Below are 25063 nucleotides of genomic sequence, written 5' to 3'. Positions count from 1 at the left end.
GCATAGAGATAAGATAGATGATCCCAGGCACTACGGATTTTCAAAAGATTTATTGCGTCCAAACAGCACGACGTTTCGACCTTCTCAGAGGTCTTTCTCCAGTGCCTCACTGAGAAGGTCGAAACGTCGTGCTGTTTGGACGCAATAAATCTTTTGAAAATCCGTAGTGCCTTGGATCATCTATTTTATATCTAGATTATAAACATTAGAAATTAACTGAGGTGGTATATTTATTCTGATTTGTCGACCACTAGGTCACACAGCAGTTGGCACGTCTCACTTTTTACTCGCACAACCACTGATGAAGACCTGAATGCCTAATTAGATCAGCAAATATTTATTTTTAAGCTATGAGTCAATATAGATTTATTACGAGATAATCTAGAAGCTGCATTGGTCCAATAAATTGCGTAGGAATCTGTGGTTTGTGATAACTTTATAACACGCTAAGGAGATGTTACAGCTTTCAGGAGCTGAGCCGCTCAGGTCAGAAATGCAGTTAAATGCTATCACAAACCGATGTATTATTCAATGTCTTTCTATACAAGAGATTTGTAGGACATTTTTATTCACACGTAACATTTCTTAAACTTACTAAATGTTTTCAGGTACAAATGTATTACAGCAGTTACCTGCTGCCAGGCTGCATTTTAATACTTATAAGTATTTGCAGCTTAATATTAATGATCTGGCTTTTCATTTTTGGGCAGTCCTGCAACCTGTCAACTTTACTCCATTTCCTGATCAGTGATGTCTGGGAACTCCTGACTGCCAAGGTGAGATATGTGTGTCAATTCATAGGGATCGTACTCTGATGCAATGAAAGCGGATCCTGCAGGAGCGGATACAAGGAGGGGTCAGGCATAGGTATTGTCATGTGGCTTTTTAAAAAAAAAAAAAAAAGACAAACTTCTGCAGAACTGGATAATAAACCAAAGTGCCAATTGGTATAATTTAATCAACAAGTATATATATATATATATATATATATATATTAATTTTTTTAAACTGATCATCATAGTGTTCAGAAATGGACATTAAATAAAAAGTATAACATTACATTTTGTTTATTTAGCTTACACAGCACTTACCATTAAAAAAAAATGAATCCCTACTGTAAGGATTCTTATAATGTTCTAAAAAGTAATACAGAGCAAGTATTTAGCACTGTGCTGCTGTCCCAAATATACTCGCGGTCTTTTTATATGCAGGTGTGAGCACACAGCCAACACAGGACAAGAGCCGGCATATCTACAGAAGAGGCACTAAAAATAGCATGGGATACTACCATGTGAGTGTGACAATCCCATTACAAGTAGGCCTGTAAATATTCGTATGATAATTAAATACACGGTTTCAAGCAGCAGTCCAACCTGCCGTCTTTTTTTCCTCGTTTTTCCCCCCTTTAATATGTGCATCAATACAATCCACGCAATGATAAGTAATTAGCGAAGTTGCCGATCGATCCGTTCTCGTGTTACCCGATCGGTGAAGATTGGCTCGGGGGTTCACTAAATGGCTGTCAGTGAGGCAGAAGAGGACAACAGATACAAAGTTTCTGTGGGGAAGATCATGTGACCAGGCAATCAATAGATACAATTGGCGCACTGCTAGAAAGAGGGCAGGGCTCAAAAAGGGGTGTACCAGAGCCTGTTTCAAAAGAGGAAGGGGATGTGACTTTGTAAATGGTTGCTATAGAAACAAAAAATGCTCGTTACATTATAATACAATGTCTTTCAGGGTGTTTTTTTTTTTTTAAATGCTACAAGTATTTTCTCAGTACAGAACTGATTTATAAAAAATAAATAAAAAAAACACGTAGAATATTGCTTGGTCTGCAGCTTTTTTTTTTTTTTCCACAAGAAGCAAAACATTTCTTCAGATCAGTTTAACTTTATGCTATCTGGTAATTATTTATTCTTTACCATTCACTCATTAAAGTAGTTATGCTGCAATCGTTAGCCCAACAATATCTCTGCACATATAACAATTTTTGTCAGGAACAAGACACTCGGTAAAGATCTGAAAACCTCTACAGATCAATTAGCTACTATGGAGACATAAAGATTCTTTAAAAATACGTAGACATGCACATTTTTACAATGTACCTATTAAACATGCCACGGGCGCGAGTTCCCTTTGGTCCTAGGAGGGAAGAGTCCAGGAGTGGCCAACAAGTCAGGTTAAGGATATCGTTGCTTCAGCACAGGTGGCTCAAATCAGTGGATAATGACCACGTGTGCTGAAGCAAGGAGATCCTTAAAACCTGACGTGTTGGTGGCCCTTGAAGACTGGAGTTGGCCTCTCCTAGTATGGTCTCACGGTCCATGAACCAGCATCTCAACACCCTAATGGCAACTCTGCTTGGTGTATGCATTCCAGGCGCCATTAATTTACATAGTGGAATCATATAAATAACAAGTACTGTATTTCCTCGATTGTAAGACGCACCATCGATTTGGCCCTTACAATCGAGGAAAATGTCTTTTTCACTTACCATGTTTCAGGAGAGGTCCCATATCAGCGGAGGATGAAGCGGGCGGCGGATGGTTGAAGATGGACAGCGGGCGGGAGTGTGGCGGCGGCAGGACAGGTCCCAAGTCTGCAGGTGAATCAAGATAAGAAACAGTGTGCGGCGGCAGGAGATCATAATAGCAGGAGAGCTGAGCAGGAGGCGGCGGCATCATAGGGGAACGGCTTGGGAGGTGCACACTAATCGAATGTTAGACACCGGTCAACTTCCGGTGTTACAGTGGGCACCTCCCAAGCCGTTCCCCTACGCCGCTTTGCTCCTGCTCAGCTCTCCTGCTATTATGATCTCCTGCCGCCGCCCCATGCTGTCTTCTTATCGCCATTCACCTGCAGACTTGGGACCTGTCCTGCCGTCGCCGCCCCACACCTGCCGCACTGCCGTTCGCTGTCCATCTTCATCCTCTGCTGACATGGGATCTCTCCTGAAACATAAGTGAAAAGAGGGGGTTAGTACTGCAGACACTTTTTATTTTTTTTAATACATCGATTCCAAGACGCACCCCGATTTCAGACATGGGAAAATCCTAAAAAAGGTGCGTCTTAGAATCGAGGAAATAGGGTAATACAAATAACACTTAATGGGAAGATGTGCTTCAGACATTCTCCATTACCGTTTATAATGCCACTTTCCCCCTCGCGATGAGAACAATGCTGAACCTTGCCGTACTAGTGTACCCCGTACAGAGCAATGGAACGGCACACTGTTTCTTCTTTCCTACTATGGATTTGTTCAGTCTTATCACCCAGCAGAAAAGTAATCCCTGGTTACAGCAGTGCTCAGGTTAATTGATGTCACTGACAATACCAATACAATGAGAAAATGAATAGCAGGAATTGATGAAAATCAATGGAGGGGAGGGGGAAGAGATAAGGAAGTGAATTGGGGCTATCAGGGATTAAAAGCATGCACAGTGGATTAATCATACTGTTAGAAACACATTTCAAGAAAGAATATGAAATGTTGAAATAGAAACATTCCAATTACTCCAAAGAACTTTGATTACTTAGCAACTGGTACCGAATTGGTCATCTGTGTGCACACAGCAAAAAAAACTGACATACTGGGAGATAAGCAAACTGTTCTGTAGTGTAATAAACAGGATACGCCTACTGTATTACCCAGTGTGGCAGAGTTTAATCATGTTCGCATCACAAACACAATCCCTTGCAGATTTTGCTTTTTTAACCAAAGCTGGTGGGGGGTTGGGGGATGGGATGAAATATCTCGGCTGTCAAACTGGAGCAAAAAAAAACTGCACCCGATTTATCAAGGAAAAGGGTCCCAAAGGAAGCTATTGGATCGTATGCTTGAATACATTTCGTTCAGTTTTTGCTGCAGTTTTGCCCCATCTAATTTTCCAAATTATTCAAAGGGACACAATATCATAGCCTTAAAAGGGTAACATGGTGACATTACTGCGATTTCATGTGTTTTTCTTTATTCAGTGGCAGACATATCAGTATACACATATAATATATAGTTCATACCTTTGAATGCAGAGGATGATTTACTGGTTCCAATTGCCTTCCAACAGCCAATGTACCTGAAGAGTAAATAGACAGTCAGAAAAGTTTGATAATACATGTGTACCAAATAAGTAAATCGATTACTTGAGTGATTCTATGTAGTCCGTCCTCCCAAAGTGCTGTACTCATTATTAAACATACAGAGCCTGCAAAGCAGAGAAGTACAGAAATGTAGGTCAGGATCTCCATGTGCAAACCTTGCTCTGTTAGACAGTAATACAGCATATTCCTAACCATGTTATAGCCCTAATCGTACGCAAGTTATTCCTGAATGAATTGATGGGTCTGTTCTTCCTATAAATAAACTTGACTGTACAAGTTTCTTGATGAAGCAGACGACACAACTTGAGAGTAATACCCTGTGAAGTGGGGGAATCTAAAAAGTAATCATATTTATGTGATAATTTCTGCAAGATGGTGAATTATGTACAATTTATTAAATATGTAATCCCCTTTGTATAAGATGTGTTTCAAAATGATATCATAAAGCAAGAGTAGTCTTCATAGCAAAGCATTCCTTATGTTAATAAATGTTTTTTCAATGAATCACAGATTCTGTGACCCGATAATGCAGTCATGTGTATCAGACCACTTCTAGTTGTCATCGCTTTGCAACACATCAAGCTACTGAGAATACAATGTGGTCAAGAAATAGTCCTGCCTCTGCCATGTTTTTCTATCCCATGTTGTTGGCGACTCCAGGGCGCTGTACAAGTCAGAGTATGTTTTATATAATATATAATTTTATATATATATATAAAGAAGGCAATGTTAAAAACAGTTTTGAGTATTGCTTTCTGCTATTGTATATCTACATTTAAAGTGCTTATTTTAAAGAAATGGACTCTAAAATGATTTATATTGCTCATCAGTTGTCTCCCACCTGATTCTCCGAAACATGATTTATGTTCTCATGCCTTAGTAAAAAAAAGAAATGAAAAAGAAGGTGGAACAAATACCTTATAGCAGCAATACCACTTTCCCCCCTTTTATGTAAAGCATGTGACAATGTATAATTCTACATTCTCGCCTAAGCTGGCAATTGTTTGGTGCTCGTGTTACAAATCAGTAAAAATCCTGATTGTGGGCCTAACTAAATGGCTGCCTTCTAACTGTGCTGCAGTATGTGAAATGCTGCAGCTGATATGTAACATTATATTACTATGTATAACACATTATTGGTACAGCTTTCAGAGCAACTGACAGTCTGCTGTTTGGAACAGCAACAGATTTGTGATACTTTGTTGCCAAAAGGCAGATCTCAAAAAGGTAGTGTCAGCCTGTGTCAAAAAAGGAAGTGGATATTACTTTCTAAATAGTTGCTGTAGCAACCAAAGGATGCTCGAACATTACAAATGGCATTAGGAGATAAAAAAAAAAAATTACCCTAATAGACAAGTGCATGGTCCAAATAAGCTATACTCGTAGCCCAAAGAAAGTGTATAGAGACCAGCACTCAAGAGGCAAAAGTAAGTTCAATGATAATGATACGCTCAATGTTTCAGCCCCCACAGACTCCTGAGGAAGGTCACGCTGGGCCCAATGGTTGAGCAGCTACACTATAAGTGTGACGTTCATTAAACTTTCTTAATGATGCTTCTTTTTGAGTGCACTCTTTTTAAGTGCTCTGTTTTGCGCTATTTGCATCGACTCATGTTTCAGCTTTCTAAGATTAATACATCGATTTACTAATTAGAAAAAACTATTGCGTCTAAATGGTTAACTTTGGGCTTGTGGGTAAATAACGCTTGGTAGTAAAGTTGCTGCCTTTGAAGGAAGGAGGTGATCCTGGTTTGAAACACAGTGTCAGCTCTCCGTGTGACCTTGGGAAAATGACTCTATCTCCATGTGCCTCGTGCACCAACAATTGCTCGAGTTTCAGCACAGGTACTTCTTGTGCCTGCAAAAACTGTTAGGCTAGGACCCCAGTGCAGCCAGCGGCGTGTGCGCGCGCCTCTCACCAGCCCCTTACCTGCTCCCTGGCTGTCCCCAGTCCCTCTGCGCTCCCAGACTCACTGCAACGCGTCAGCCGGCAGGGGCTACAGCCAGTTTGTGATCCCGAACGGCGACGCGTCACGTGGCGTGGCAGGGAGACAATCAGAGAGGCGGGGGAGCGGGACCGAGAGGTGGGGGGGGGGGAAGAAGTCTGCTGAGGTGTGTTTGTGCAGGGGTTTTTTTTTTTTGGCCGTCATTGTGGCCCCGCACCCTCGTTATGGCCACGCCCACACAGCCCATTTTGGCCACGCCCCCACCCCCGCGCCTCAGAACGGCACCTGCAGACCGCAGTATAGCGCTCGGCACGCGCCGCCAGGTCGCAAGGCGGGCGTGCAGGCGCGTGCAGTGGGGCCTCCGGAATAGCGCTGCATAATCTGTCAGTGCAATATAAGAAGAAAATATTATGATTGATTTTTAGACCCTCACTGCCGGGGGGTGAACAGTGCGGCACAGAACTGAAACACCTTAGCGAGATTCTCCAGCACGGATGTGGTTTCAATTAACACAATTTTTCAGCAACAAAACGTAATAAGGCACAGTCTTGCACAATGTAAACAAGATGTCCTCATAATGTTTGTCAGCTGCTAACAAGCTTGTGTGTGTGTAGATGTTGTTTATTACCACCACACTATCTCCCCGGATTATAATCCTGCTGCCGCACTGCCTCGCATTCCTTTTTGTTGCTAGCCATAAAATAAATTGCTTCCAGCATCTGGAAAGAAAGAATGTGTATTTTATGCTAGTGAACCATCAATATATTTACTCTTCATAGTTGAGTGCGTTTGTCCAGGAGAGCAGTTCATCCAGCTCCCAGTCCACCAGAGCGTCTGCTCCACGCTGCTCAACCAGCTGCATCACTCCCTGCGTGGCTCGCCGAACTAGGATTGCAGTGTTTGGGTCTGTAGTCTGAGCGTGCAGCCTCCCTTCATAATACCTGAGCAAATGTAAGAAGCAAACCAGGAATGTTTCACCTAACAGACAAACCAGATGCAAAAGGGCGGTGGTGGGGAAATAGTGTCCAAATCCCCCCATCATTTAAGGTACAATAAAGGTAAGTGACGTCAGTGTGAATGTGCAAGTCTTCCATAGGTCCCCAAACATTATTTATTCAAACTGGCACATATGATTCCAAACAAGAATTCGGGGAACTCAATTTATAGTCTCCTATTCATTTGACCCTTTCAGTGCTGGCGGTGTTTGTAATCTCTAGCGCTGAAGACATTTTGGAGTATTTCACGCGGACATTGTCAAGACCCAATAATGATTATATTATTGTAAACAACCCGGACAAATGCAATATTTTATTCTCAGCCGGTTCTGCATGGTGTATACTTAACCTGTGGTTTATTGTCTTCTGGTCAGGTATTTCATACATTTTACTCAAAATAATGCCATTTTATGTACAGATCTGAGCCCCATCTCTATTCTTTGGCTGCCTTTCGTAACTGAAGGGAAATACTACTAGACCCCAGGGATATCGTGGGGTTCAGAGCGGTGTGACACGCCCAAAGATTTAAAGGGGAGGCCCTTCATTCCACTCCTCTATGAGGTTGTCATGCTACTCAGAGCACAACAAGCCCCCACCCCGCATCCCAGCGGGATAGCAGCCCAATGCAGGACTTGCGCTAGTCTGCGCCGAAGGGGTTAATCATGAACGCGCCTTTAGATTTTTTGTCTATCTGTGTTTCGGTTTCCCAATGGAGCCTTTCTCAAGAGCATTGGGAAGCCGAAACGTTTAGCTAGTAAAGACATTTATTATACCTTTTGGTGTGCCTGCTTTCTTTGACCCTTCTACATAGTACAGTTTAGTACGTTGGCAGAAACACTCGCTCCAATTTTTGGAGTTATTACTGTTATTGTGTGCCCTGACTCCTTTACTATAAAACGATATATATCTAAGTCGTGGGACTGCTACTCAGTTGCTTTTAAAAAGCAAAACAGCTCATTTTGAACAATTTGTACAATTAGAACTTTTGTTGTCAAAAGTTTGAAAGACATTTTTGAAGGTTTTTTACAACTACCGGTATTTGGAAAGTGTGATCGAACCTGGCGGAGCAAATGTCGGCAGGTTCGCACATCTCTAGGCAGGAGTGATATTGTACAGCAGGTGGGGCTATTGACACATCTTCCATAGAAACATGTTAGTGCAAAGCACTATGACTAGGTACCATTAAAGTTGCAAAAAAATCCCTGGGGGAAAAAGTTAACTAATTTACCTTTCTATTTTTTTTTTATATCAGTAATTTAACTACACACTATGTCTCCTGGCGGTAAAGTAAGGCGAAACCAGTGCAAAAAACTCAATGTTCATCAAAGAAAATGAATCCTATTGAAAGCGATGGAAGTTTTTCTCCAGGCTTTCAGGCAGGAGACGTTGGCAAATAACCCTTATTAACCTTAACCAAATAATACGGACATCTAGCGCTACAAACAATGAAATAATCCCTCCTGGAAGCAGGAAAAGTAGTGTTAAAAGGAGAATACAAAAATAAATACTTTTTAAGCTGGAATCACCGATTTGCATCTTTAGCAGCCATTGTATTGTGAGCGCTATACACAATTATACAGGTTCTGACCTGACTAGCACAAACTGAACTTCATCCTCTGACTTCCCGATGGGCCAACAACGCACGGCTCTGAAGCTGCCCTGTCCTTGCTTTACGCAGTGTGTGGCTGGCCCCTCTGAAACGGTTAAAGTTCATAACAATGGTGAGTGTGATCAAGGACTACATGAGGAGAGCTACAAGCAATAGTTTATTATGTTTCACGTACATTATATGGAATCATTGCCTGGTGAATTCCATGACTTTGAAGCCTCAGTATTTACAAGCCGTGACGTCAGCTAATACGTAAATCTTTTACTTCCGTTCTGACATCCCTTCTGATGAATAATCCGTTTTTATGACATTTCACTGGCTTTTAAAAAGGACTTCACTTGACACTCGTTCTACTCGATCTTACGCATGAATGCAAAAAATAATATACGGTTGGTTCGTTGGAGAATTTGACAAGCCATTGAAAGAAAAAAAACTGTCCTAATTACAACCATATCATTACACATTATTTCTTTATAGAGTGTATATATATATATAGAACTTTGTGTAAACAATCCCAGCATTGGGTATTTTTGTCTTTTGTTGTATACATTTGGACACACTCACTAGCACTGCTTTTGTCACAAGTATATATATATGATGTGGTGGGTTTTGGGGTTAGGGATTGCTGGGGTTGTGTGTTCATTCATTTCAATTTTCAACTGGTATCAGTTGGTTGGAGGTTAGTGGCCCCACCTCCCAGGGTTTAAGCTCACCCCACCCCACTTTTTAAGTAGCAGGTTTTTCCACGTACCTGTGCAGGACAGGTCCACTGAGGCCATTCTCCCTCCAGCAGAGGTAAATGAGAATACTCACAGGTAGTGCTAGGACCTGCAGACTGGTCACGCCGTGACGTGGCTGCAGGCTTATAACACTTTGGCCAAAGTGTTCAACTAAATTACCCTTAATCATGCGAATACGAACACTGAAGTATTTAACTATGTATTTTGTCACACTGGATGTAGCATTGGGTGTTTTTGTCTTTTGTTGTATACGTATCAAGTAGAACAAATTAGACAGTTACTGTATCTGCTCAAAGTTGTAATCAGAAGCACAGTGGATAAGGAAATTGGGGTCTGATTCTATATGTGCCGAAGAGGTCAATCGGAATGTTTTCAGACAAATTACCCAGTATAACACATGGGAATTTCGGACAGAAATCATCCAATCGGCTACTTCGACACATATAGAATCGGCTCCTTAATCTCATGGACCCTTACTTAATATTCCCTAAAGCCGTTTTCTCAGGAATATTTCTTCTTGCTACTATATGGGTAATAAATGTAAGAATATATCATCTATTAACAAGGAATTTATAAATACAGCTAAACCCCGTTATAACGCAGTCCTCGGGGGCCACCCGATCCAACCGCGCTAGAACCGGGGTCGCGCTAATTTTTAAAAAAAAATGGCCGCCGTGCGCCTGATCGGGAGGGAGGGAGTAAGGAGGTAAGGAAGGAAGGAAGGAAGGAAAAGGTGTCCGGAAGCCCTACACGTCCCCCAGCAATGGCCCTCCGAGTCCAGCCGCAACCTGCTCCTTACCTCCCACCACCGGCATCCATCCCCCTCCACCGGTATCCACTTCCTCCCCCCCCCCCCAGAGGCCCCCACACCTACCGGCCCTCCGCAGCATAATCAGTTTTGGGCCTAGCCCACGCGGCCCTCCGAGTCCCAGCCTGCTCCTCACTCACCCCCCCTACCGGCACCCACACCACCCCCTCTCCTCCCGACACCCCCCCTCCTCCCGACACCCCCCCCCCCTCCTCCTGATGCCAGCTCCGCTCCGATCTCAGCAGCCGACACCAAAGGTAGGGAGGGGGAGAGGGAGGTGTGGTGTGCTGTGCAGTGTAGTGTGCTGTGAGAGTGTGCTGTGAGGGTGTGCTGTGAGAGTGTGCTGTGAGAGTGCTGTGTGCAGTGAGAGTGTGTGCAGTGAGAGTGTGTGCAGTGAGAGTGTGTGCAGTGTGCAGTGAGAGTGTGTGCAGTGTGCAGTGAGAGTGTGTGCTGTGAGCAGTGTGCAGTGAGTGCTGGGAGTGTGTGCAGTGTGCAGTGTGCGGTGTGCTGTGAGCTGTGAGAGTGTGCTGTGAGTGCTGTGTGCTGTGAGAGTGTGCTGTGAGTGCTGTGTGAGTGTGCTGTGAGAGTGTGTGCAGTGTGCAGTGAGAGTGAGTGCCGGGAGTGTGTGCAGTATGCAGTGAGAGTGTGTGCAGTGAGTGTGTGCTGTGAGCAGTGTGCAGTGAGTGCTGGAGTGTGTGCAGTGAGAGTTTGTGCAGTGAGTGCTGGGAGTGTGTGCAGTGCGCAGTGTGTGCAGTGAGAGTGTGTGCTGGGAGTGTGTGCAGTGTGCAGTGAGAGAGTGTGCAGTGAGAGTGTGTGCAGTGAGAGTGTGTGCAGTGTGCAGTGAGAGTGTGTGCTGTGAGCAGTGTGCAGTGAGAGTGTGTGCAGTGAGAGTGTGTGCTGTGAGCAGTGTGCAGTGAGAGTGTGTGCTGTGAGCAGTGTGCAGTGAGAGTGTGTGCTGGTAGTGTGTGCTGGTAGTGTGTGCAGTGTGGCAGTGTGCAAAAAACCGGGAGCCACGTGAAAACCGCGTTATAACCGAATTCGCGTTATACCGGGTCGCGCTATAACGGGGTTAAGCTGTATTTGGGTAGGAATTATGTTTTTTGGTAACGGTTTTAGATACCTCTCTTCAGATGGGTAAGACTGAGTTATATACCAGCATACAGAGCTCAATAGCTGCTATCTTGACTCAGAATAGAGCTGTGTACTGTTGCCTTTTTAAAATGGCCTTTAGTGTATCTTTTATGAATTGGGGGGGCAGTGAATTTTTCAGGTGTCATTGAGAGATGTAAGATCTCACTGAATACCACTTACTGAAATGTGCACAAAGGCATTTCAAGTTCGAAAAGGCATGCCGACCAAACCCGAAAACAATGAAGAAGCACAGAGATACCTCCAGTCCGAGAAACGCCGGCCGGACAAAGTGTAAAAGCTTATGGAAAGAGAAATGGCTGCAACCCTCAAATGTAGTGAGTATTTCATACAGATTATGGCTCAAATGTTTGGATGATGCTAAATTAAATATTTAACTTTACATATTGTATGGTTTTGTCCATGATAACAATTAAACCATGCAGAAAGATAGTAAAAATAAACTCTGTGCCCAGGACATACTTGAAAACAAGAGGTAACTCTCAATGTATTACTTCCTGGTAAAACATTTTATAAATAAATAACACTTTACAAATAGCCTATAGAATTGGCAGAACAGCACGGATTCTCGTCACAATAAGCTCGCTTACATCTTTTGCATCCATTCGATTTTTCTTTGTTTCTGTCTTTTTTCCACATCCTGCCTCCTCTGTAATCTGGAGTGATGGAATGTTATCTTCTCCTCTGCAGCTGCTGTCTGATCTATGCTGCTGCCCATCTGAGAAAACATTCAAAGACAGACAAAGCACACGTGGTGGCACTAACGCATGCAGTGTGGAGCAGTACTGCAAATAGCTCCACCTGGCTAATCCCCCCTCATGTATTTCACTATAAATAGGGATTAAGGTTTTCGTAGTTCTTCTCTTCATAAAATAGGTAGCTTTAAAAAAAAAAAAAAAAAGTTTGGTGTTTTCATTTTATTAACAAATCTGTGTTTATTAGTGTTAACAATTAAATAAATTAACATGTACAGTATTTGCATTTGGTTTTAACTGAAAGTGCAAGATTATCTGTCAGTGGTGCCTCCTCCCCCCCCCCCAGTTAAAACCTAAAACCGGAATCCCTAATTATAATACAGATAATGAAAAAAGTACAATTCCTGTGAGCAAAACAGAAAACCTCATCTTGTAAAGAAAACAACTATCTAATTGACCTTCCTAAAAAAAATAAATAAAAAAAAAAAAAATGTAACAATGATTTGGCTTCTTTGGATCACAAAAATCATGAATGGGGGAGTGTGTGCCAATTATAGGTCTCTAACCCTGACCTTATTAGAGAGCAATACAAATAAACACTTGGAAGTAGCCAGAGTAAATCAAACCCCTCCCTCCCAAATCTCTGCTCAGCATGCTTACGAACAAACGTATTATTATTTGAAAATAATGGTTGACTGGGTGATTGACAGATTTTTAATAAACGCTTTGGTCCTACGGGGAGTCTCTAACTAGCTTGATCCAACAACTTGTGCAGGAGAAGACTGCAGTTAGATATACTGCTTAAGGCACAACAATTGTGGGATTTAAAGGTGAAGAACTATCCATCATGAATATAGTGCGACTTCCTAGCAGGGACTGCAAGCTGGACATAGAGGCGACGGTTCATGCGAGAGAAAGACTAGACACTACCAAAATAATTATACATTCAGATATGACTACAACGCTGCAGTCCAACATACTGTAGGTAAAAATTGAACTAATGACATTAGTGACATGTTTACCAGATTAACCTATGGTAGTTTAGGTGGGTTTAACTTCATCTCTGCCACATTTTTCTCAGATCATCACTTAGGGGAGGGGGCAGGAACAAGAATGAAAATCATAGCACTACCATGTTCAGACAGCAAAGGAAAATTATTCATAAAGATTCATACTTGTCTGATTTATTTTTTTAAAAGGTATCAAACGTTTAATTGTAACCGATGAAGGGGTTATTAAATAACAAAAGAAGAAACTATTTTAAATTAGATAATACATGTTGAAGCAGTCTCATAAAATATTTGTGTGTACACCTATTAAAACATTTGGTGTATGTGTGTGTAAACAAAAAGATATATTGTTGATTGCACGCTCCATAGCGCAATAAATATATTTTTTAATCTATGAAATACATGTTCTATATTTTTGCTACTAACAAAAGCAGATTTATTGCGCTGTGGAGTGTGTTCTTTTTGTTTATATTTATACTATGTTTGTCAGCTAAAATTGATTGCATTTAAGCGAGGCTTAACCCCTCCAGTGCTGGAGGAAACAAAATAAGAAGCAATCTGCCCCGTTCAGAGGTCCTTATATAACCAAAAACAAAGGGCCATTCTCAGACTTTTAAAAATGATTTTAAAATACTTTTTTGTTGTTGTTTTTAAGGCACTTTATGACCCATGAAACATCACACCACTAAGTCCTAAGTGGAACTGCATCTTAAACCATTCCCACATTTCAGTGCTTGAAAACAGAAAAGTGTTGAGTGCTAGATATTTATATACTGTATACATGTGAGGAGTGTGAAAATGTACCGTTTCGACAAGAAAACCCATAAGAGAAATTGACAAATATATAACGATGGGTGGGACAGAGTAAGTGATGTGTATTATGTAGTGCACATTTTGCAATGCACTGACCAAAGGACAGGTCTCTGTTTACACCAGGTAACCGAATGCTGATTGCCCAATTGTAAATCGACTTGCTGCCTATAATAAACAACCATCATATGAAGCGACTCCTCGCCTCTCTATAGCCAAGTACCTGAGTAGATATAAAAAGGTTCTTACAGGTTTCCTTAATGAAATGTATTTATGCTTGAAGGAAAAGAAGAATAGAAAAAAAAGGCTATTTTATTTAGTTTATGATTACTCTCGTCTCCATTTACTCACCCTCTCTGTCAGAAGTCTCCAGCCATTATTCTCTACACGCGTGTACCAGCTGCTGTGGTCCTGCTCAGGAATAGCACCGTGGTTGTGAATTTGTGTAGGCAGCAGCTGCTTCGCCGATTGCTTGGTATAATCTTTGGGGCTATTGGCACACATGTCTACCACAGGTCTGTGAGTAAAAAGCTTGTAATATATATTTGGTGGGAAGTTTATCTGCGAATAGAAAGGGGGTATTTGAATTATTCTGAGGTGCTGAAACAAGTTGGATAATTTACATTGGCGCTGCTCATGAGGTCTCAATATCTTCTTCATGTGTCACAGAAGAAGGGATCTGCGATCTTTGAATACAATCTTAATAAAGGCACAGCATCATATGTGCATAATCGTCATAATCCAAATGGGTCACCACACAAAGAGGCCTATTCATTATACTGCGAGATTAGCAATGCAAGTTTGTCTGAAAATGGGAATTTTCGCCATATTCATGAATTATCCATGCAAAAATATACCTAAACAACTAAAATAATGTAATAAAATAATTTGCATGCAGTTTTTGGGACAAAAGTACGCTAATCGCGTTTGTCCTGGAAATTGCCACAAGTAGAATATAAAAGTTAAAAAGATGTAATATTATTATGAACGGTCTCTCTCTCGCTTTCTCTTGCTTGGAATAATCTTTAAAGAATATGGCGAGATAACTGTCGGGGTAATATTGTCATTTACTGCTTGAAAAGACCATTCTCGCACTTTAATGATTATGCCCCCAAGAAGCCAGGACATGTTGTTTCATTAGCTGGAAATACATTCATTATGTGAAAACGTTATCACTGCTGTTGAGCTCCACTAAGAATTGGGTTTCTACACATGTCAAACAAACAAGCAAGCGCATATATTCACAAGAAGATTCATATCATTAAAAATAAAAAAGTTTTACAAAATGTCACGTTTAAAACGACTTATTTACTATCCTAAACTTCTGGCACAATGTTTGAAAGTTGAAGAAAAAAGGTAGTTATCATGATATCCGGCACCCAAAAACAGAGTGTCAACTCATCTGGTCAGGGATTATGTCTGTATAATTCCTATGTGCTGCGTACTGTGCACTTTACTGTAATTGTGAAGCGCTTCGAGTCCCATTGGGAGGAAAGCACTATATGAAATAAAGTTATTATGATGATTTGAGTACAAAAACTGGTAGAGAAATTTCCAACAAAAAACAAACAAAGATGCCCAAAGCTACTTCCAATGTGACAAAAATACACAGTGCAATACCTATATCTCTCTTGTAAAAGGGTCATTTAGTTTAACCCTTTGGCCAAAGCATCTTAAGCCTGCTGCCACTTACAAGGCATGACCGTAGCAGGTAAATAAGAATTTTAACCCAGGTTAGTGTTAGGACCTGCTACGGTCATGCCTTGTAAGTGGCAGCAGGCTTAAGATGCTTTGGCCAAAGGGTTAAACGAAATTACCCTTTTACAAGAGATATGTAGGTATTGCACTGTGTATTTTTGTCACATTGGAAGTAGCTTTGGGCATCTTTGTTTGTTTTTTGTTGTTTACATTTAGCCACACCCACTAGCACTCCTTTTGACACGTATATGTATATATGTATATATATATGTATGTATGTATGTATGTATATATGTATATATATATATATATATATACAGTGTTCGACAAACCTATACATTTGCTCCCCCCGGGCGAGTGGATTTAACCCCCGGGCGAGTAAATATTGGCCCAAGCAGCACACGTTTGGTACTAGGTGGCGAGTAGATTTTTTTGTGTGGCGAGTAGATTTTTTGGTGATTTGTCAACCAATATATATATAATTAAGATTATGGTGGGTAAATTTACAGTTGCAATATATATATATATTTATTATGTGGTAATGGTTGGGGTTTCTCAGAGCTTGTTGGGAATTGTGTATTTAGAGAAATTTCCAAGCAATACATGTTGTCTCATATGTTAAGTGCCCTGGCTCTTCTACTTGCAATATTATTCTGAATTTCTCACAAGTCACCCTTGATTATCTTCCAAAAGAACAATTACTTAATTATGAATGAACCTATCAATACGTAAGAGCAATCCACCCTAAGCAACCGCCAGGTTACAAGACTGCAACCAGGTGGTTCTCCGGATCGGAACCGCGCTGTTTTCCGGGTTCCCGAGATACTTCCTGGTGAAGTTACCTGTATTACTTTGTGGTTTTTAAAGCGATCTAAATGAACGAACAATAAGAAGCCACAACCGATGATGTTGCTGCTTCCTATTGGCCCAAGATTTGGCAGCCATTTTTTCCCCGCAGGAAGGAAATTGGTAACTTCACCGGTAAGTATCGTGGGAACCGGACACCCCCCAGAACTGAAAATAGAGTTTGGCTCCAGGGCATCACCCGGTTCCCACCCTGTATTAATATTGGGGATACAAAAAAAAAAATGAGTAGAGGGGACTGCACCTTTAATATGAATAGCAAGTTTAAACGTACTGCTACCCACCTACGCTGTCAGTTCTTTAGTGCTGAGAAATGTGCTACTTTGAGCACTTAGGTATGTGTTGTAAGCCATTTATTGTTACATACAGTATGTTATTATTAGTTTGTATTGTATGACTAGGTAATTGAGGTATGAGGTGAGGAAGTCAGACATATATATATATGCAGTGGTTGACAAATCACCAAAAAACCTACTCGCCACACAAAAAAATCTACTCGCCACCTAGTACCAAACGTGTGCTGCTTGGGCCAATATTTACTCGCCCGGGGGTTAAATCCACTCGCCCGGGGCGAGCAAATGTATAGGTTTGTCGAACACTGTATATATGCATATATCATTAGAGATGCAAAATAATATATTGTACTTACTCCGCCTAGTCGGAACCTGACATGAACCCCGGCTGCAGCATCAATGAGCTCTGCCTGCCAAGAACATAATATATAATGTTATCAATCAGGTAAACATGAAAAAATTGACAAGATTTCATTATGTCTGAACAGCTCGTCTGCTCCAACATTTGAGCAGGTCATATAGTGTGTGTGGTGTGGTGTGTGTGGTGTGTGTGTGTGTGGTGTGTGTGGTGTGTGTGGTGTGTGTGGTGTGTGTGGTGTGTGTGGTGTGTGTGTGTGGTGTGTGTGGTGTGTGTGGTGTGTGTGGTGTGTGTGTGGTGTGTGTGTGTGTGTGTGTGTGTGGTGTGTGTGTGTGTGGTGTGTGTGTGTGTGTGTATTTCAACCGACCAAGATCAAATGAATGACACAGAACGGTGCCAGTAAACTCATCAAAGATAGATCTATTGTAACCAAATACAAAAAACAATGTTTCAGTCCTTTCTGGGACAATACAAAATACTGAATAGTCCAGCACTCCCTATATAGAGAAATCAGATCACTGGTATAGAACCAAAAAAGGTAAGTTTTAATATATGCACAAATTAATCAAAACAAAGCATACAATACCACACATGGAAAACTACAATAACATAAAGGTAGTGCCATATATGGGGTGTGTGGGGGGAAAAAAGTGGAACAAAACAAGGGGGGTGCAAAAGAAGGGGGGGTGCAAAAGAAGGGTGGGGCGCAACAACAAAAAGGTGGGTATACAGAGGAGTACAGGGGGACAATGTTTCGGTGATTACCCCTTCGCCAGGCCCGTTCCCCTCAGTCCCAAAAGGGACAAAAGGGTACTTCCCTGATCCCAGAACCCACAAAACCACAAATAGGCCCCAAATGAGAAAGAATAAACCCTCCACTAATTCTGATAGCAACAATTGGCAAGTCTAAATGAATACGTAATGACAAATATATCCTCCACTAATCTAAGTGTTCAATACTAGACAGAGATAAACATAGTGAGATAAATGCCAAATCTAAACATAAAGATCATAAGCAGGATGCAGCACTAGGCGTTCAAAAGTCATAAGAGGTAGGTAGAATAAATCAAACCACAAGGTTCTCTGCACAATAATCAGAACGCTCCTGCTCCTCACTCAGAAGGGGTAATCCACAAAACGTTGCTCCCCTGCACTCCCCTGTATACCCACCTTTTTGTTGTTGCGCCACCCCCCCCCCCTGTTTTGTTCCACTTTTTTTCCCCCACACACCCCATATATAGTACTACCTTTATGTTATTGTAGTTTTCCATGTGTGGTATTGTTTGCTTTGTTTTGATTCATTTGTGCATATATTAAAACTTACCTTTTTGGTTCTATACCAGTGATCTGATTTCTCTATATAGGGAGTGCTGGACTGTTCAGTATTTTGTATTGTTTTGAGAGGGATTGGGTCCTCTCTAGTCCTTGTCACCCCGCATTGTATACTTTATTTCATTAGTGTGAGTGCTGTTTATCGTTATTGTATTGCATTTCTGGGACAATGCTCGGGGTAAAGACCGAAACATTGGGTTTTTGTATTTAGTTACAATAGATCTATTTTTGATGAGTTTACGGGCAGTGTTGTGTCTCATTCATTTGATCTTGGTCGGGTGAAGAATTTATCTTATGTTATTTTTAGAATACGTGCACAAGTCCCTTTTTGACTTGATTCATGTTTGGAGGGCCTGTTAATAAATATATATCATCGGTTTATAGCATTTCCTATTTTCACTTTTCATGCAGACGTTTCCTTTTTTTACACTGTGCACGGTTTTTGAACATCACAAATAGCTTCTTCAGATATATTCCGTAGAACTATCGTGCTATTAACGTCTGTCAGGTTACATGATGGAACACAAAGAGGGATTCACGGCGAGGAGATTTTGCAAAACAAATCCTTTTTCATGCTGACTATATACTTCAATGTTAGACCAGATTTTTCTCATTTTAAATATATTCATTGTTAAACCCTCTGTTAGCTTCATATTTCAACCATGACAAATGGTGGTATTGAAAAGTCTGTCCGTTTATATGCTGCAATAAATTATTTGATAAAATGTCTCCTACAGATGGGTGTGCTGATCCTCTACTTATTCTGCATCAGCTTTCTATCTCAAATCAGACTTTCTGGGACATTGAAACAGAAAAGTACCTAAAAAAATTTGGAGGGCGACAGCTTTCATAAACTGGATAACAGAATTGATAACACTAGAAGCACACTATATATAGTACAGTGGCTATCACAGAGTCCACTATAGTACAGTAGTACATGTTAATCAATGTAAGATGCCCCAACCTAGGTCTAGCTAAAAAGAAAGCTCCTATCCAAAATTATTCTTCAAAAGAAACATATCCAGTAAATAGGCCTTGATCCTCTGATATAAAACCTACATTTCAAAATAAAAATATATAAAGACATCAAACTCCCTGATTATGACAATCACATAAAGTACTCACCTCTCTGGGGTTGATGCATTTAAGCAGGAGCCGGGGATCTCCTTTGCCTTTAAAGTTGATGATGTTTTTGTAATAGTCATATACATTCATATCCTAATATAGAAGAAAAAAATCAAAAGGAATGATCCTCCTCCCTTATCTGTACAGTGCTGAGAGACTACATACACATCAACTCAGGATGAATATACATATTCTGCATCCAAATATCACCACCTTTGTTTTGTCCCTTTCCTATTAAGTAACAATGCCCAAATCCTGACCATAGCTGGGTTTAAATCTACTGTACTGAAATACGAGGTGACCGAGATAACCCGAGTTACTCTAATCTGGATGGAAGCCTGTAGATGGCCTGCTTCCCAAAAGCACCACATACTAACGTAAGGCTTTCCAAGCAACGTACAGTGTGAACCAGGTCTAAAAGGAGCGATCCTGCTGGGAAACACGGCTATTTTGGCAATCACTGGTACAAATCAGGGATTACATTTATTAATGTCTCCCGGCTGCACATCTGGGACAAAACAGAACCACGTTAATCAAAGAAAGGGAATGCCACATAAAGCTGTGTAGCAACAATGGAGGGAGTAGGTGGTATGATGCCTTCTATTGGACCAACAAGTAGCTGATATGTTACAAGCTTTCCAACCTCTCAGGGTCCTTCATTGGGCATAGCGGAAATACAGAAACAAAATCCAAACGCTTGTAACCCATCAACTATGTGTTGGTCCAATAAAAAGGTATCATACCGCATTATTTGCCTTTCATAAAGCTGGCACCTTTGGCAGAGGGTCACGGCACACTGGTGGAGAAACACTGAACTGGACCGTATAACTATACCAGCTCTATGTAGTGTATCCCATTATTCCTTATTCATGACCAAGGAGCCTTGGTCTTATAAACATGTTCCACAGTAGCAGAAACAATGACATCCAACAACATCAGTAGACTGTAACTGTTCTAAAAATAACCATGTATGTGATTACATCTGCGTTGCCCCAGAGGCAGACAGCCTGATGGGGTTCCCCAAGAGCTGCTCCCCTCTGCACAGGACTAACGTGCTAAGGGTTAACATTTGCTTGTACTTTGTGGAACGTCAACCCCACCCACTGGAATGTTAATGAGCCAATAAGACAAAGGACTTGTACTTACAGCTGTATTAAATCTGAACATCCCCAATGTACATCTGTGTTGCCCCAAAAGCGGACATCCATTTTGGCGCAGCCAAAGGGTCTGAGCCGTTTGCTGATGTAAAAGTGTTGTTAAAGCTGCTCTATTTCAATCTGAAACTCACCAGCCCTTTTATCCCCTGTACCCAATTTTCCAACTCTATGTGTCCATTAAATGTCTGAATTTACTGTATAACCTCTGTTCTTTTAATGTAACCATGTATTTTTATATCTCTGTGCCCAGGACATATTTGAAAATGAGAGGTAACTCTCAATGAATTACTTCCTGGTAAAACATTTTTATAAATAAATAGAACAGCATATGTAATCTGCATTAAAGCCCTGACATCATACCTTGGCATTTTATTACATACATGATGTGGTTGCGTAAATGCATATTGTACTGTCTATAAACTTTGACAACTTCCTCTTACTATAACTTCAGACATCATAATTAAACTGCACAGATGGCACTGGACTTGCTCTGTATATTAGATGAGATACAGGTATGTCCTGGAGTAGCACTTACTATAGTCCTCCTCAGGGCCCGCTGTATCATCCTTGCAGCCATTTGCTGTTCCTCATTGTATATATTTTGATAGGATGCCACCGAATCACTCACTTCTCCCATCTCTATTGTTTTTTATTGTTCTGCAAGAGAAAAATAATAGAACTTAAGCTGATGCACTTCTCTTAAATACTACTCCCTTGGTACAAATCATATGCTGCTCTGTAGCTGTGATCTTTCAGAGGATTGGGTTTATGAAACTCAGCCACAGTATTTCGACATAGCAATTATTTATCTACAAACATAAAAGGTCACTGCAGTGACCACATAGTGACTGTAAATGTTGTATGCATCAAATAGATCAAAACAACATTGAGTATCCTACGTTCTCCCTGGCTGCAGGGCAGGCTGTGAATGCGGAGTAATTATGCAGTGAGGTGGGTTTGGGGACCTGTCTGAGATGTCTGAACATGCTTATAGATGTTCTTTATCATTACTATAAATAGTATATTTAATATCTTGGTTGTAGAGGTAAAACTCATTACGTGCATTTTTGGCAAAAACTCACTAAATGCAATCTTTGACTTGGAATTTTGTGATATTTCCACTGTAAAACGCATTAAAGACACCTACAGTAATCTTCAGAACTGGCCATATCAAAACACCTCCCTTTTAATTACATTCTTTGAGTACTGATGGAAAGGCAGATTAAATGTTCTTTTTGACAGGAAAAAATCTGTAATTAAAAAGGAAGGTATTTTGTAATGCGGTTTACATCTACAACGACGATATTAAATATATAATACTATTTATAGTAATGATAAAGAACATCTATAAGCATGTTCAGACATCTCAGACAAGTCCCCAAACCCACCTCACTGCATAATTACTCAGCATTCACAGCCTCCCCTGCAGCCAGGGAGAACGTAGGATACTCAATGTTGTTCTTTTGATTTGATGCATACAACATTTACAGTCACTATGTATATATACTGTATAATATCACCTTGCATATTGTATTGGCACATTTTCACTATTTGAGGTTACATTGTTTAACAATTAGTATTATCAAGTATTTTAGCTAGGTATTGCAGCACATATTTTAGTGGTTTCTGATAAGCAGTTTTTTGCTATATATATATATTTCTCCAAGGATGTCTGCACATCCCTATGTTATAGGCTGAGGAGCCTGTCACTCACCGAGGAAACAATGAGGGAGGGGATTTTAATGGCAGCGGGGTGCAAAGAGAGAGTGAGTGACAGGTGTTAATGTCCTAATTCAGGGGCGCGCAAACTTTTTATGCGGCGCCCCCCCCCTGCCATACCTCCTCTGTTTGCCGCCCCCCTGCCATACCTCCTCTGTTGGCCGCCCCCCTGCCATACCTCCTCTGTTGGCCGCCCCTCCTTACATCGCACGGCGTCAAATGACACCGTGGGGTCGTGTGACGTCACGTGACCTGCTGCATCATGTCACGTTACCATGGCAACAGTGACGTCATTTGATGCCGCGTTGCCATGGTCACACATCCTGAAGCTGGCTGAATCCCGGTAAGTAGAGGTTGCAGAGGACTCGCGCGGTGCCCCGGCATTTAATTAAATGCCTTGCCTTGGGGAAGAGCGCGGGATCTCTGCAACTACCTGCCTCCCCCCCAAAAAAAATCTCACACCCCCCAGTTTGCGCACCGCTGTCCTAATTAATGTAATCTATATACCTAAGGATGTTTGCACATCCCTCTGTGATAAGCTGAATGGCATGTCACTCATCCAGAGACAGTCAGTCAGTGAAGCTGCACATCCCCTCCCCCTCTCTGATAAGCTGATCGGCCTGTCACGTACCCAGGGGCAGCCAATAAGCCTGCACAAGCTCACCACCCCTAACACATGCAGCACTTATCTGAGATCAGACTCCAAAAGACTGTTCATGGTCCCAAAGCTCAACAAAGTATCCGGTCGCTCCTCCTCTTACCGTGCCCCCCACAACTGGAACAACCTACCGGAGACTCTCACATCCACCACCGGGAATAAGTTCTTTCAAAACCAAAGCGGTCTCACATTTTAATCTGGTCTGTAACGGTTACATACGCCCATAATATATATTATCTTAAACTGTGCATGCAATGTCTTGTATATAATGTATACCCTGTTCACGTATGTAACTGTATTTGTAAACATGTATTATTTGTCATCATAACCATGCCCAGGACATACTTGAAAACGAGAGGTAACTCTCAATGTATTACTTCCTGGTAAAACATTTTATAAATAAATACATTTGCATGTCTTAGACAGATCTGCAACCCCGCCTTTAACCATTATCACCCAGCAAACATTGCTTCCACTGCAGCAAGGGATTCTGGTTAATGACATGCAAATGAGCACACAGTGCCACCGTTTGCTTCAAAACAATATAACATGGTCCCCTATAAGCTTATGTTTGCTGCATTTCACAGCTTTTAAGCACAGTCTGGGTTAAGATGCATAGCCATGTAAACCCACCCACAGACAGCCGTTTCGACCTTAATGGGTTTCCTCAGTGTGGGGTTGGTTATACTGGCTTTGCCAAATGAAGCATGGGAGACATAATGGCAGCACACATTGAAAAAAAAAAACTGATCCAATATACCCGCACAGCACAAGAGATAATCACATAAAAGTGGTTTATTGGGTCCAAAATGCACACAAATGCTCAACATTTCGCTCCCCAAAAATTGAGAAAAATGAATAAACAGAAAACAACGCAGAGCTTTCTGAGGGGGTAAAGAGCTGCTTTATACACCGTTCTTCCTACACATCGGTGGTTACCGTATTATAGCCCCAGCCCGGGGAGATGTAATTAAGCAATTCCTTTTAATAGGAAACTACATGTTATGCCTGTGCTGCCAGACTGACCTGTTCCCAGGTATGTATTTTGAAGCAGTGTGTATAAATCTCCCCCCTGTGCTGTGCGATGTGTCACAGGCCCGCCTGGCAGGGCGCAGGGCTACCCTCAACTACCTCTATACAGTGTTACCTTCCCTGCACCGGCGGCGTCCCGTTGCTATGGCAACAATGCATACCGACCGGATGTGATGTCAGAAGACGACGCGCACATGAATTGCTGCGAAGTTGTTGATTGGTCAACCGACCTGACAGACAATCCTCAGCCGCGGCTCCCTCCGATTGCGGCGATAAGCGTCGTATCCCAGTCTGGCATTACAATGTACCGCATACATTCCTGCATTCCAGTGACGCATGTGTTTGTCGCGCGATTTCGGAGTGATGGGCACGGCGCCCAAATCAAAGATGGTCGCCGAGAGCTTCCGGTTCTGGGGATACCACCCTAGCACTGACGTATCGAAGACATAGCAGTTAGAGCGCCCCCAGCGTGTAGGAGGGTTCACTGCAGGCAGTGACGTGTCACCCAAACCCAGCTCAGTGTATACTGCTGTATTGCACATATCCCACACCCCAATGTGACTAGTTACCGGGAAAACACCGGGAAATGTGGCTGGCATTTATTTTACTTTATTTCGAAATGACTCCCTGGTGAAAGAAAACCCCCTCTTTTTATATATCAAGTCTGTGAGAGATTGAAAACAGGCCCTTCTCCTCCACCCCAAATCCCCCTATTGCATGATGCCCAATATTACACGTTTAAAGGAGAGTTGAGATTAAAATGCAGGATATTTCTACAACTATGGATTTTCTGTTCTGGGAGACAGCTGAACAACGATTCGGCTAACAATCAGTATTCCTCATTTATAGGGAGAGTTGGGCAGTATAATATATATAATTGTTTGTTCTAGTATAGCGCTGCTAGTTTTATGTAGCGCTTTACAGAGACATCTTGCAGGCACAGGACCCGCCCCGTGGAGCTTAC

The 25063-nt window shown here is 41.6% G+C and overlaps 1 protein-coding gene across 6 annotated transcripts; it reads right to left on the bottom strand.

Moving 5' to 3' along the window:
* Positions 1 to 551: 551 nt before the first annotated feature.
* C3H11orf65 (chromosome 3 C11orf65 homolog) lies at positions 552 to 24487 on the bottom strand. 6 transcript variants are annotated; one of them, XM_075592346.1, is made up of 9 exons: positions 24215 to 24487; positions 21226 to 21347; positions 19534 to 19626; positions 17075 to 17128; positions 14215 to 14424; positions 11939 to 12066; positions 6818 to 6988; positions 4021 to 4076; positions 552 to 832 (listed from the first exon to the last, which is right to left on the bottom strand). In XM_075592346.1, exons 2-9 carry the CDS (start codon positions 21325 to 21327, stop codon positions 729 to 731), a joined length of 918 nt encoding a protein of 305 aa, XP_075448461.1. In that variant the 5' UTR covers positions 21328 to 21347; positions 24215 to 24487; the 3' UTR covers positions 552 to 728. The 6 variants fall into 6 exon arrangements, with proteins under 6 accessions (XP_075448461.1, XP_075448464.1, XP_075448466.1 ...); XM_075592349.1 differs by having other exon boundaries at positions 24330 to 24486; XM_075592351.1 differs by having other exon boundaries at positions 24261 to 24282.
* Positions 24488 to 25063: the final 576 nt, after the last annotated feature.

Source organism: Ascaphus truei, chromosome 3, assembly GCF_040206685.1.
Source record: "Ascaphus truei isolate aAscTru1 chromosome 3, aAscTru1.hap1, whole genome shotgun sequence".
In the NCBI taxonomy this organism is placed as follows: Eukaryota; Metazoa; Chordata; class Amphibia; order Anura; family Ascaphidae; genus Ascaphus; species Ascaphus truei.
The sequence above is the reverse complement of the archived record's forward strand: the minus strand, read 5'-3'. Positions and strand labels throughout refer to the sequence as shown.

What these genes read in the sequence shown, in the direction of transcription:
- C3H11orf65 (XM_075592346.1), bottom strand. Translation starts at nt 21,327, where the DNA reads ATGGGAGAAGTGAGTGATTCGGTGGCATCCTATCAAAATATATACAAT. An exon ending in AACGCACTCAACTATGAAGA is followed by an intron (nt 4,077 to 6,817) that starts GTAAATATATTG and finishes TTTACTCTTCAG; the next exon opens with GTACATTGGCTGTTGGAAGG. An exon ending in ATCATCCTCTGCATTCAAAG is followed by an intron (nt 833 to 4,020) that starts GTATGAACTATA and finishes CCGCTCCTGCAG; the next exon opens with GATCCGCTTTCATTGCATCA.